The sequence below is a fragment of the Schistocerca piceifrons genome, chromosome 6 (assembly GCF_021461385.2).
Source record: "Schistocerca piceifrons isolate TAMUIC-IGC-003096 chromosome 6, iqSchPice1.1, whole genome shotgun sequence".
Classification (NCBI taxonomy): Eukaryota; Metazoa; Arthropoda; class Insecta; order Orthoptera; family Acrididae; genus Schistocerca; species Schistocerca piceifrons.
This window is the reverse complement of record NC_060143.1, coordinates 310,785,773-310,799,751: the sequence shown is the minus strand read 5'-3', so window position 1 is coordinate 310,799,751 and position 13,979 is coordinate 310,785,773. Positions and strand designations below refer to the sequence as shown.

Below are 13,979 nucleotides of genomic sequence, written 5' to 3'. Positions count from 1 at the left end.
CAGCAGTTGAGTCCCATAGTGCTCAGAGCCATTTGAACCATTTTTTGACTTCATGCTTTTCATTATTTACAGTTAACTGCAACATTTCGCACAGTACAGATATCTTGTCTAAATCATTTTGCTATTGGTTTTGATCATCAGATGACTTTACAAGACGATAGATGGCAGAATCATCTGCAAGCAATTTAAGATAGCTGCTCAGATTGTCCCCTAAATCGTTTATATAGATCATGAACAGCAGATATCCTATAAGACCTTCTTGGGCAACGTCACATATTACTTCTGTTTTACTCGATGCATTTCCGTCAGTTAATACGAACTGCTACCTTTCTAACAGCAAATGACGATTCCACTCGCTAAACTGAGACGATGTTTCGTGGGCACTCAATTTGATTAGATGTCACTTGTGAGGAATGGTGTCAAAATCTATCTTGAAATCTACTTGTGTTTTACAACAACGATTGCTTGTGAACCCAAGCTGAGTATGTGTCAATACATTGTTTTCTTCATAATATTCGAACTCATTATATGTTCCAGAATCGTACTCCAAATCGATGTTAGTGATATATGCTCACTGAATCTTCCGTCGGTTCTTGGTAGAACAACTTTATAATAAATGAAAAGGACTAGTTTGGTTTTGTTCTATAATATTACTTTTATTGTGTTAACCGGTTTTCGGCTTACAAGGCCATCATCAGACTTTTACTCAGTATTGTCACGAAAGCAGTTACAATGTTTATAAACAACATTGAAATGGAAATCACACCTCCACACTGAAGCAGGAACACTCAGTAAGTAACATTTTTGATAGTATGGTGGTAATGCATTGTAAAAAGTAAAAAATTTTAAACAGTAAATAAATAAAAATAAAAACGGAGTAGACAGGAAGAAACTTTAAGAGAAAGAAAGAACAGGATGCCTACATAACAGTTTCTATTAATAAACGAGACTAATAAAATAAAATAAAATTAGTACTTGATAAGCCTACTTCAAGAGGTAGAAAATATGGAGAGTGCTACATAAACCAATTAACAGAAGAAAGATCAATGTAACTACAGAATATATAAGGAACTTAATCAATGTCACCAACATAAACAGAAATGAATAAATGCAGGAATATTGAGGAGTGTGAGGGAACGTAATGTAATTGCAATCTTTGAGAGTGTAGTGGTACTGCATTTCCTGGACAAACAGTTTTTCCAGGAAATACTGTTTGCTCCTTTTGTATTTGCGTTTTGCTCAGCCTTTTTACCTTTTAAAATGCAGTACCACCACACTCTCAAAGATTGCATTTACAGTATGTTCCCTCACACTCCCAATGTATGTAAATGATTTTCCTATTATAAATTTGTGTGTTAGAAAATGTTTTAGAAATTACTTCTAGCTTAATATGGAAGTGAAACGGGAGCGATAAACAGTATTTATTACACCACCACTTCGTCATTCAAATTTCCCAACGTTTATTGCTTTTTTTGCCTGTATTTTGTGTAAACTTCGTTACTATTTAAAGTGATTTATTATACGAAAAAGAATCATGTACAAGGAAGAACATGCGTGATAAATTGCAGTCCAGTTATTTGTTTTTATAATTTAAAGTCTTTTCGTCTTGCTGCTTACAACTTCTCAAGTGTCCTTACAATTGAAGGGATGGGCAGAAGTAAGTGCTACGGTAACCCTCAATTTAGCAAGGATTAATTAGTCTTATCTTAGAATTTATTATGTTTCGTGGATTATCATTTTCACCGACACTTTCAGTTGTTAATATAGTAAACCTTTCCCCATCAATTGTACTTGCGGAGAAGTAAATCCATTTTTTTATCTTCAGTTTTCTGGCTGGTTATTTCTAAAAATTTATAAATTATTCATGTGAACGATTAGTTACCGAAATGATGTAACGCAAGGGACACTATACAGTACGTTGTCGTTCAGTGACGAACTGTCAGCAGCCTTAAGAATAAACGGAATAAATTAAAGAAATAATTTTTTTTTTTGATTCATCATACATTGTGTAGAGAATATAAATCCACGGTAGCTCGTGTGTCATCACTCCAGAATATTGTACTCACATCATGATACTGTTAAACGGCCATCACAAAACGACTGGAGGCCTGCTGTGGGAGGGTAAAGTCAAGAAATTATTTAAGATGTGTCTCTGTGTGTGTGTGTGTGTGTGTGTGTGTGTGTGTGTGTGTGTGTGTGTGTGTGTCTTGATGAGTTTTTAGTTGATGCATGTTTGGGGAGATGTAAGTACCATTTCAGTTGCGGCGACGAATGCATCGTCAGCACCGTGTTAACATTTTTGTCTTTCTGTCTTGTAGACGGAGCTGTCGCAGAACCTGCAGCAGCTGTCTGAGAAAGCCCGCTCTACCACGGAGTTCATACAGCGGCTCAAGGGCATGAGCGATAAAGTGAATGTGAGTACTCACACTAACATGCCTCTCATATGATGTACATACTACTAGTTGAATGGAGGCTGAGATACGCTGAGGCGCCAAAACATTATAGCCATTTACTCAATAGCGTGTTTGTCCGTTCTTGGAGCACAGTGCAGTAGCTATTCTGCGTAGTATTTGTTCGACAGGTCCTTGGCATGCGGCATCACATTTGTAAGCACAGGCCAGGCAGTTTCAGTAAACTATGGGTTAATGATTTGTGGGAACGGTGCTGGAACACTATAGCGACCCAGACGTAGTCAAGCGTGTTCAGATCAGGCGAATCTGGTGGCAAACACAATCAAGTGAGGTCACTATCACGCTCCTCAAACCACTGTAGCACGATTCTGGACTTGTGACACGGACAGTTATCCTGCTGGAAAATGTCAACGCTTTTAGGGAAGGCATCAAGCATTATCGGATACAGGTGGTCCCCAATAATGTTCAAGTTGTCCAAAGATATCCTGGTGTCCTAGATTGCTACCACAGGTACCATGGAAGCCCAGATGAATATCCCCCTTCGCATAATACTTCGCTACAGATCTACTTTAGTGACGTGGCTCATGTTTCAAGTAGCTGTTCGAGTGGACGACAGTCCACCACGGCTTACCTGGACCCAACCATCTATCTGGTGTAACAACAAAAGTGATTCATTCGACCAGGTGACACGTTTCCATTGATCCATGGTCCAATTTCGAGGGTTCCATGTCCATTGCAATCATCTTTGCTATATCACTGGGTCAGCATGAGAAAAGGGGGATCGTCTACTGCAGACCCCACGTTCAAAATCGGCGCCGATCGCTGTGTTTCGGAACAACCGTGCCTGCACCAGTACTAAACTCTGTTGTCATACCTGCCACTGATCACTGCCTATCCTGCTATACCTAGGAGGCAACCCCTACGTTCTGTGATGAGTGGACCGCCAATACCTTGTCACCTGTCTATGGTTTCACTATCCTTCAACCAGGTTTCACATATGCTCACGACAGTAGCACGCGAGGAGCCAACCAGCTTCGTCGTTTCGGAGATGGCCAGTTCCAAGAGTCGAGCCATTACAATCTGTCCTGTGTTAAAGTCGCTTATATCAGTGGATTCAATAATGTTATCTTGGAACTCTTCCATTTGGTCCGTGTTTGCATAGAAAAATAATAATATCAGAAATTTAGTCCGCCTTGATGCAAAACACCTTGTTGTTCGTTTATTTTTTTATTAGCCCAAAATAGTTTCGGCGACAAATATCACCATCATCAGCGGGTTTTTTAAATCTAAAACATACAGAAAATGGCATGGTTGTACAAACACAGTAAAACATTATTGCAATTTTACAATTCGTCTTTTGAAGTATAATTTTCTATTGATACTTTCATACTACCTTATTTATTGTACGTTACAGCATGTTTTAAGCAATTATTGGCGCTGTTTGCGACATATTTTCTGTGCTCTTTTTTTCTGTTGCAGTCTTTTTACTTAGCGAACATCACGTCATCTGCAACCATGTGAGCGGCTGTTGGTAAACAAATACTAAAAGGTGAACTTCGTATATACTGCTGACATACGAAGTTCATCTTTTAGTATTTGCTTACCAACAGCCGCTCACATGGTTGCAGATGACGTGATGTTCGCTAAGTAAAAAGACTGCAACAGAAAAAAAGAGCACAGAAAATATGTCGCAAACAGCGCCAATAATTGCTTAAAACATGCTGTAACGTAAAATAAATAAGGTAGTATGAAAGTATCAATAGAAAATTATACTTCAAAAGACGAATTGTAAAATTGTAATAATGTTTTACTGTGTTTGTACAACCATGCCATTTTCTGTATGTTTTAGATTAAAAAAACCCGCTGATGATGGTGATATTTGTCGCCGAAACTATTTTGGGCTAATAAAAAAATAAACGAACAACAAGGTGTTTTGCATCAAGGTGGACTCAATTTCTGATATTACTATCAGTGGATTCTCCCACCTGAGGCCCGTACCGTCGCTAGAATGATTTTCTATCCGTCCGCGTTCGAGTTTGTGACAGTTGTGCGAGTGACACTTGTGTGGAGATAGAGTGTGTTGACATTTCTGCAGAGTCCAAGATACTACAGGTGGTTTTTCGCTTTCATATTCGCTGGCCTTACCAGCTCACAACCAAACTGTCACATTTTTAACTAACCTAGACCTAGACATCAGTATGTTACGACAACGAGGATTATTCCTTGCACGTTCGTTGGCCACACCAACTAAAAGCCGAACTGTCACATTCTGACCAAACCTAGACCTCTCAGTACACTACAATGAGTCTCTCACCACAACCAGATTTTTTTCTTTCACATTCAGTGGCTTCGTCAACTCATAGACTACCTACAATAAGCTGCTTATCCCAGAAAGAGCACGAGACTCTGCAGAAATGTCTGTCCATAGAAATGTCACCCCATTGAGGTAAATGTTCCAAACCCTCTGCTCCGCTTATATTTTTTCATTTCCTTTCCCTGCTGTGTCATGTGCCCGAAACATCACTAGGTGGCGTCAAATCTTGCTATGAGAAGTAGTAATTCTGTTTTCGCTCAGTCTTTTACATAATAATAATAAGATATTAAAAATGAAAAAAAAACCTGTGTATTTGCTTTCTAGTTTGCCTGCGCTGGATTGTGTGTGAAAGTCCATACCGAGAAAAGGCGTTGACTGCTTGTGCCTTCGCTTGTGCCTACCAGGAGAACTGTGCGGAGTTCGAGGCGACGGTGTCGGCGCAGTGCGATGCGCTCATCGAGGCGATCGAGGCGCGGCGCGCTCAGCTGCTGGAGTTCGTGAGGCAGCAGCGGGAGCTGAAGCTGCGGGCGCTGCGCGACCAGGTGTCGGCCTGCACGTGCCGCCTCCAGGGCACCACCGGCCTCCTCCAGTTCTGCATAGAGGCCCTCAAGGAGACCGACTCGGCGGCGTTCCTGCAGGTCAGCATACTGCAAAACTTAGTCTATCTATAAGTAATGCCTTTATGTTTACGTCAAGGGCTCATCAACTTTTTTAATTTGCTAATACAGGATGGGCCTTATTGGTAATAGACTACTGGTAATTGATTTTTCCATCCTGCAGAAGGTATTTTGCAGAACTGTCTGTTGCTCATCTGTCTGTAGCCTAACCATCAGTTGCTCAACTGTCTGTTTCTCAACTGCCTGTTGCTCAATGACCTGTTACTCAACCATTTGTCACTCAACAGTCTGTCACTCAACAGTCTGTCACTCAACTGTCTGTCACTCAACTGTCTGTCACTCAACTGTCTGTTGCTCAACTGTCTGTTGCTCAACTGTCTGTTGCTCAAATGACTGTTGCTCAAATGACTGTTGCTCAAATGACTGTTGCTCAAATGTCTGTTGCTCAAATGTCTGTTGCTCAACTGTCTGTTGCTCAACTGTCTGTTGCTCAACTGTCTGTTGCTCAACTGTCTGTTGCTCAACTGTTTGTTGCTCAGTGATCTGTTGATCAACCATCTGTTGATCAACCATCTGTTGATCAACCATCTGTTGATCAACCATCTGTTGATCAACCACCTGTTGATCAACCACCTGTTGATCAATCATCTATTACTCAACAATCTGTTGATCAACTGTTTGCTGATCAACTGTCTGTTGATCAACTGACTGCTGATGAGTCATCTGTTGATCAGTCACTTGTTGATCAGACATCTGTTGATTGATCACCAATCTGTTGTTGATCAGTCATCTGTTGATCAACCATTTGTTGATCAACCATCTGTTAATCAACTGTCTGTTGGTCAGTTAACTGTTATGTAATTGGCCATTGTGCAGACACACATCTCTCATGCAACTATGAGTTTGTTGTGAAACTGTCAGTAGCAGTACTAACTGCCTATTGTTGCGATTTGCTTTTGTTGTGTAACAGCCTACCTGTTGGGGAACTGTGTGATTGTTGAGTAAGTCTATTGGGAAACTGCATTCCTACTGCACAACTGTGTCTTCTGGAACCATCTGCCTTGATGTGCAACTATTTTGGGATATTTTTGTCATTCTTGTAGGTGTTTCAGCACATGCCAAGGTAGTCATACACTGGTGCATATCCTACTATAAAATAGCCAAGGTGTATAGTAGTAATAAAATAACAAATAATGTCAGCTATGATAGAGGAGGTTAAATTGTTTGAAAATACTTGAAGAACTATAAAACTAATGATTTTAAAAGTATGAGTGCTGTGGCCACATTTTCTTCTTAGCAACTGCCTGCATCTGTCAGGCAACTGCCCACATCTGTTGCATGAGTGCCCACATATATTATAACTGTTTCCCTATTGTACCATTGTCAAATATGTGGTCTACCTTCTCCATAGCGAACTGGACATGTCACTGCAGAGAGTAGGATAACGATGTTTGTCTACCACAACTGCTACACATGATGGGTCCTATCAAATTAATAGGTAACTAAGCGTGGTGTGGTAGATGCGACACCAGGCTCACATATGGGGATACTGACTTTCAAGTCTTTGTCTAATCACTTATATTTATGGTTTCCATAGTTTATGTAAATACCACATGGCCAATTTTCAAGATCGGCTCTTTGAAAGGGCCACATCCGATTTCCAAGCCTTACCCTTTAACGTTCCGAGCTCCTGCACCGGATTCACTAGTGAACTCATCGGATTATTGTTACCAGGCATCGTAGGGCTGTGTCTGTAATGGAGGTGAGTTGGTAGGACTACGTTTTTACCTGGATGCCAGCAAGGAATCAGAGCTTGCTGCACCAGTTGCAACTTGCTGTCCGTTTCCCGTGAGAGTTACCTAAGGCGTTTTATCACCTCCAAAATATATAACTGTGGCCATGATACAATGTACATTCACCCTTCAAGGAGACACGTTTTTCCTGATGATGGCTGACTTTGCCGTGACCTTGATTGTAGAAGTCTGCATATTCATCGTTCAAAAAACGTGTCGTTCAAGAAATTACTGCCAACCAATGGTTTTCTCGTCCGAGGTGCTCTGTGCAGAATGAGCTGGCGCATTGTCGATGGCGTCGTAAATTGTGGGTGATCCTTCTTCGGTGGTAGTGGATCCACATCTTTCCACTGCTTGCTTTGTTGTTTTGTATTGGGATCGTAGCGATACACCTAGCACTTGTCAATGACGATTTTGTGTCTAAAGAAGTTATCTCTATTGGCTTGACACAAGTGCAAAATTTCTGATGTTACCTCTATTCAGCGGACTTCTTCAGTGGGTGTTGGCTGTCACGGAACACAGTGAGCTTCGACATTCATCATGTTCAAAAAGTCGCACAAGATATCGAAAACTGATCCATGAATGAGTTTCACTTTTGTCTCGTTTGTGAGTCGCTGATCTTCTACCACAAGACCTCCATTTCTTTTGTGATTCTTGTTTCTTCACAGAGAGATGGTCGGCCACTTCATTCTTCTTTATTCGGACTTTTCTGACCACACTGGAATCGTCTGCACCACATGACCACTGTATCATATTATGCTACATTGTTGCTCTCCACTTTCACCCACTCAGTATGAATTTTTCGTGATGAATAAATCCGCTCCAGTTATACTGGACAAATCGTTTATTTAGATACAGTAACCCGTGTTTCAGGATGTAAATCCCATCTTCATGCGTTAAAAACAGATGAGAAACTAAGAGAGATACTATTATTAAAATTAATTTAAAAGGATTCATACAATGTGAATATCTTGTCATACCTTGATTGCGCACGAGAAAATCGTACCAGCCATGTAAAAAAACCACAAAATTTATCGAGTAGCATACGAGATCCAGTGCAGATGGGGCATGAAAACGTTTTTTGAGACAAGCAGTACCACATTGGGTGAATGAGGCCTATCTGAAAAAATCATGAATATATCAATAAATAAACACGCGTTGCCAGCCGAATGTAACCTAAAAATAAACTTTGAACGACCAGGCATGTGGCATAGGCTTAATAAAGTAAAATGAAGGCATAAATGCCATAGAATGCCAATCTGTACACCTCAAAAGTAGCTTACCAAGTATGTACCCAGCCCGTCGCATGTTGTAGACATGCAGTGAGACCGGTTAGCTCACTGAAACATGAACTGCAATGAGTCGCCTCAATATACTTACATGATACGTTACCTACGAGGTTCACAAATTGGCATTCTGCAGCATTCACGCTTTCTTTTTCTTTTTTTAAGCCTATGCCTAATGTCTGGTCGTTCAAAGTTGGTTTGTAGGTTACATTAAGCTGGTGATGAGTATTTGCCTGTTGATACATTGGTGGTTTTTCTGGTTAGGCCCAGTTTACTCTTTGTGGTACCGGTTAGCTCAAAGCACCTTTTCATGCCTCACCTACACAGGATCTCGCATCCTGCTTCATAAATTTAAATTTATATTCACATCTAAATGAACCCTTTTCAAGTTGATAAATTATATGTCGTATCTGTCACAGTTTCTTTCTTTTTTTCCCAGCGCCTCAAGATGGTGTTTAAATCTTGCGTGTACGATTTTATCTTAATGCATAATTTGTCAAGTACAACTACAGCAGATTTATTCATCATGAAAATTTTTAGAAACAGTTGTGGATGCCCTGCAAAGAGTATATTATGTCAGCATGAATTGTTGCAGCGTTTTTCCCCTCCAAAGGCAGAAAACGAATCACCACACGATACTCAACTGTATCATCGGGCACTGGGCTGTACAGTTTTGTTTTGATTCCTCTAGCGGCGTGGACTGCAGGCATGAAACTGAAGAAAGGAAAAAGACAGATAGATAGAGAGAGAGAGAGAGAGAGAGAGAGAGAGGAATGCGTAAGCTTACTTTTTTGAAGAGATTGTTAAAATTTTATGTCTAGGTTTCGTATTTCGACTACACCAATGAAATGTTACCAATATAGCATCGTCAGGCCTGGTGGTCTAGTACTCGTATTAAAGCTCGTGTCTGGAAACCGTGAGGTCGCAGGATTTAATCTCGGTGGGATCACGAATTTTTCTGTCTGCGTTTTAACCTAGCGTTCACCTCTTAATGATATGATGGATCGCGAGGAACGGTACGTGGTTCAGATTCAACGATAAACTGTAGGCCTCCTTTCTATCGTTGGATAACTGGGGTAGCTTAGAGACACGAGAGTCACGGATGTGGTGTCCAACTGAAAGACATGCACCAGGCCATCGAGCCACACGAAAATATGACTGTTTCAGGGATACATTTACCTAGGTGTGTCTTTCCACAGGTGGGCTCGATGCTGATCAACCGCGTGGCGAACGTGGACATCACGTGGCACAAGGACGTGGTCGCGTCGCCCCGCCTCAGCCACGAGTTCGACCTCACGCTGGACGACAAGTCTGTGCTGCGAGCCATCGAGCAGCTCAACTTCATCCAGATGAAGCGTAAGTTTCCGCTGCCCACTTCCACCCAGACAGTGCGACGAGTGGCTGGCCAGTGGAACGGAGCGTCCAGTATCAAAGCATACTTAGCGAAACTTCCTGGCAGGTTTGAAACTGTACGCTGAACTTGAACTGGAATCTCGACTCTTCTGTTTTTAGGGAAATAACTCTAACTACCGCTGTGTCCAGGCACCACTACTTTCCAAACTACACACGTGCTCTTTGGGACTAAATTCTAACCTGTCAAGAAATTTCACAAAAGCATATATTCTTCTCCAGAGGTAACAATTCGTTAAGAGTATTTGAAAACCCTGAAAGACCTTAGCAAGACATCCTACGAAATTAACTTGTCACTTGGTGACTTAACGATGGGGTAAGGTGTAGTTAATAAATACCAGCAGTCCCCTATTAAAGAATGGATCTCTCACATATAAAAAAATCATAAAATGTTGGATGACTTTAAAAATCAATATATTTAACGTTATGCATGTAAACCGTCTATGAAGACACAAAACCTTAACTATATTGATTTTATTAACTCCGTGTTATTCACTGAGAATTACACATGCATAAAGCACAAGTTTAGGAAAGTTTCGAAACTACGATCCAAGAAGGTTAAAGGTCATTAAGTACTCTCATTATCAAACACTGGATGAGTGCACTCTCGTAAAGAGCGGTTCGTTTTAAGAAAAATTCGTTTCACGTATCTCAGTGTTTATGACGTCATATCTCCTGAAAAAGGTGTTGTACATTGATATAATTTGGCAAGTACACTGCGGTAACAAGAGTCATAAGATACCCTTAATATCGTTCTGGACCTTTTTTCCCCCGCGTAGTGCAGCAACATGACGTGGCATGGACTCAACAAATCGTTGGAAGTCCTCTGCAGAAATACCGAGCCATGGTGCCTCTGTAGCCGCCCATAATTGCGAGAGTGTTGCCGGTGCTGGATTTTGTGCATGTAGTGACCTTTCGATTATTTTCCATAAATACTAGACAGGAGTCATGTCGGCCGATCTGAGTGCCCAGATCCAGGAAGTTGTCCAGAAAGTTCTTCAAAACAAATCCGAATAGTTGTGGTCTGTTGACTTGGCGCAATGTCATCCACTAAAATTCCATCGTTGTTTGGGGACGTGAAGCCCATGAATGGCTGCAAATTGTCTCCAGATAGCCGAGAATAACCATTTCGAGTCAATGATCGGTTCAATTGGACCGGAGGACCCCATCCATTCCATTTAAATGTGGCCCACACCGCTATGGAGCCACCACCAGCTTGCATAGATGACTCGAACCCTACCATCAGCTCTTAGCAGCTGAAGTCTGCACTCATCTGACCAGGCCACGGATTTCCAGTTGTCTCGGATCCAACTGATATGGTGACGAACACAGGAGAGATGGTGCAGGCAGTATCGTGTCTGTCATCTGCTGCCGTAGCCCATTAAAAAGCCATATTTCGCTGCACTTTCCTAACGGACACGTTCGTCGTAGTCCCCATTGATTCCTACTGTTATATCACGCAGTTTTGCTTGTCTGTTAGCACCGACGACTATGCAGCCGGCCTTGTGACCGAGCGGTTCTAGGCGCTTCACTCCGGAACAGCGCTGCTGCTACGGTCGTAGGTTCGAATCCTGCCTGGATGTGTGTGATGTCCTTAGGTTAGTTAGGTTTAAGTAGTTCTAAGTCTAGGGGACTGATGACCTCAGATGTTAAGTCCCCGCTACGGTCGCAGGTTCGAATCCTGCCTCGGGCATGGATGTTTGTGATGTCCTTAGGTTAGTTAGGTTTAAGTAGTTCTAAGTTCTAGGGGACTCATGACCTCAGCAGTTGAGTCCCATAGTGCTCAGAGCCATTTGAACCATTTTGTTAAGTCCCATAGTGCTTAGAGCCATCTGAATTTTTTTTATTTTTTACTCTACGCTAACACCGCTGCTCTCGGTCGTTAAGTGTTGTCCGTAGTGATAGATAATATCAGAAATGTGGTATTCTCAGCACAGTCTTGACACCGTGCATCCCGGAATATTAAATTGCCTAACGATTTCCGAAATGTAATGTCTCATGCGTCTAGCGCCGACTACCATTCCGCATTAAGAGTTTGTTACTTCCCTCGTGCGGCCATAATCGTATCGGACTTCTTTTCACATGAATAACCTGAGTACAAATAACAGCTCCGCCACTGCATTATTAATTGGACCCTATATGTCGTGGCAGTCGGCCGCGGGCGTAAACAAACGAGGACTGCGGCCGTAGAGGGGAGAAGAGAGGCGCGCCTGCCCCTCCCAGGGCGTGCAGTCTACCTACACCCGTGTGTCGCGCTTCAGTGAAAGCAGATGTGAAGCATGGTGATAGTGAATGCCGAAACCAGTGAAGAGATCTATCGTTACAAAGTGCGTAACAGGTATCAGAAATGATATAAATTGCAGACAAACACAGTTTATTATAGAAAACCGATGTAATTCAATTTATACAACCTTTCATACTGCATGATACAGTCTGAAGAATTATTTTAGGCACTTTCACGGTCACTCTCGGCCGTGTCGGTACGTGAAGACTCATTATCTGCTGTGTCCGTGCGGGATCAGCCCTCCTGTCTGTATTAGATGAGTCCTCTCTGGAGCCATTAGTAGGTATAATAATGTCGCCAATTGCAATAACTACTATGCCATCGCGCCTCCTGTAATCATGATCCAGCTTTTGCACTTTTCTGCAGTACCCATCCCAAACGTTTGCAGTGACAGAACTGAATGCATTGCCCGTCAGTTTTTTGAGATTGGCTGCAAACATGTCGTCAGAGACGTTGTGCTCCCTCACGTACTGATTAATTTTCGACCATGTAAGTTCAACTGCGTTCAGGCCGCAGTTGTACGGCGGTAGGCGAACCACGATCTTTTCACTCGGTTTATTCGCCTGCACAAGAACATACATCTCAGCCTTTGTCATTCTGTCATTGCATTTAACTTTCCTTTTTCGCAATCATTCTACCATCGCCACCCTCGGATAGTATACAGAATTTGTTGTTTTGTCCACCTACTTACAATGATACCACTCATTGTCCGTAATAGCGACAGAATTTTGGGGAAGATTTTGGAGTAACATCTCCGAAAACAACTTCTCGCAATTCTATGAGCTCATTTGGCCATGATAATCTCCTTGCGTCGATTTCGTCCAGAACTTTAGCTCCTCTTTCTTCACTAACGCCGGCCGCGGTGGTCTCGCGGTTCTAGGCGCGCAGTGCGGAACCGTGCGACTGCTACGGTCGCAGGTTCGAATCCTGCCTCGGGCATGGATGTGTGTGATGTCCTTAGGTTAGTTAGGTTTAAGTAGTTCTAAGTTCTAGGGGACTGATGACCACAGCTGTTAAGTCCCATAGTGCTCAGAGCCATTTGAACCTTCACTAACCCGTCTTTCAGCCAACACTTGCCACTATCATCCTTCTGGAGGTACTTTCCACATCATAACAACCAATTCATCTTGTGGGCTCTGGCAGTATTTGCTGCATGTCAGATTTGCTATCAATCCACGACTCATCAAGATAAAAAATATTTGTTGAGCTCTCCTGATGCTCTTCATGTGTGCAAGGACGGCCATAGAACAATGTCACCACTTTCTAACAAGAGATTTCGATTGTTCATCAATAATTTCCACAAGAATCACATCGTCTTTAGTAAAGTTTTTAATGAGGTACTGCCCATCTACAATTTATCTTCTTACGGAGCACTGGAAGAAGTTTTGCCACGCTAGGTACTACTTTCTATTGTGTGTAGAACTCCGCTATGGTATTCCTTTTAACTAATTTACTGAATTCGGCGACTTCTTCTTGAGTATCACTGCGTCTCTTCCTAAGTGAAACAAAATAAAAATAAAGTAATTTCAACCTAGCAGCTGCCTAGTTGGAAGCATTGTCGAATATAAACAGCTTTACACTTGTACAGTACAAATTACAAAAGTGACCTTTTCTTTCCTGGGCTATGAGGAGATTCGCCTGGATGACAGCTTGCGAACTTCGTAATCCCACCTAATGTTCGTACACTTTTGGGGGAGGGGGGCGAGGAAGTGGCAGATATCTTACGGGCTTGAGTGGTAGGGTGTATAGCAGCTTTCTATTTTCAATTTCACCTCGCAGCCCTCCGTCACATTAAGCATAATTTTACGAGCACCAATTCGCACTTAGAATCTCCCTTTCCTTTTAATGGTCGCGAGAGTCGTAC

At 42.0% G+C, this 13,979-nt stretch overlaps 1 protein-coding gene across 1 annotated transcript in view; it reads left to right on the top strand.

Moving 5' to 3' along the window:
* LOC124803291 (E3 ubiquitin-protein ligase TRIM9) overlaps positions 1 to 13,979 on the top strand; it is a 173,710-nt gene that overhangs the window by 27,984 nt on the left and 131,747 nt on the right. Inside the window, exons 4-6 of the mRNA XM_047264474.1 lie at positions 2,319 to 2,414; positions 5,130 to 5,363; positions 9,621 to 9,777. Coding sequence (XP_047120430.1) covers positions 2,319 to 2,414; positions 5,130 to 5,363; positions 9,621 to 9,777 — 487 coding nt within the window. The remainder of the gene's footprint in view (positions 1 to 2,318; positions 2,415 to 5,129; positions 5,364 to 9,620; positions 9,778 to 13,979) is intronic.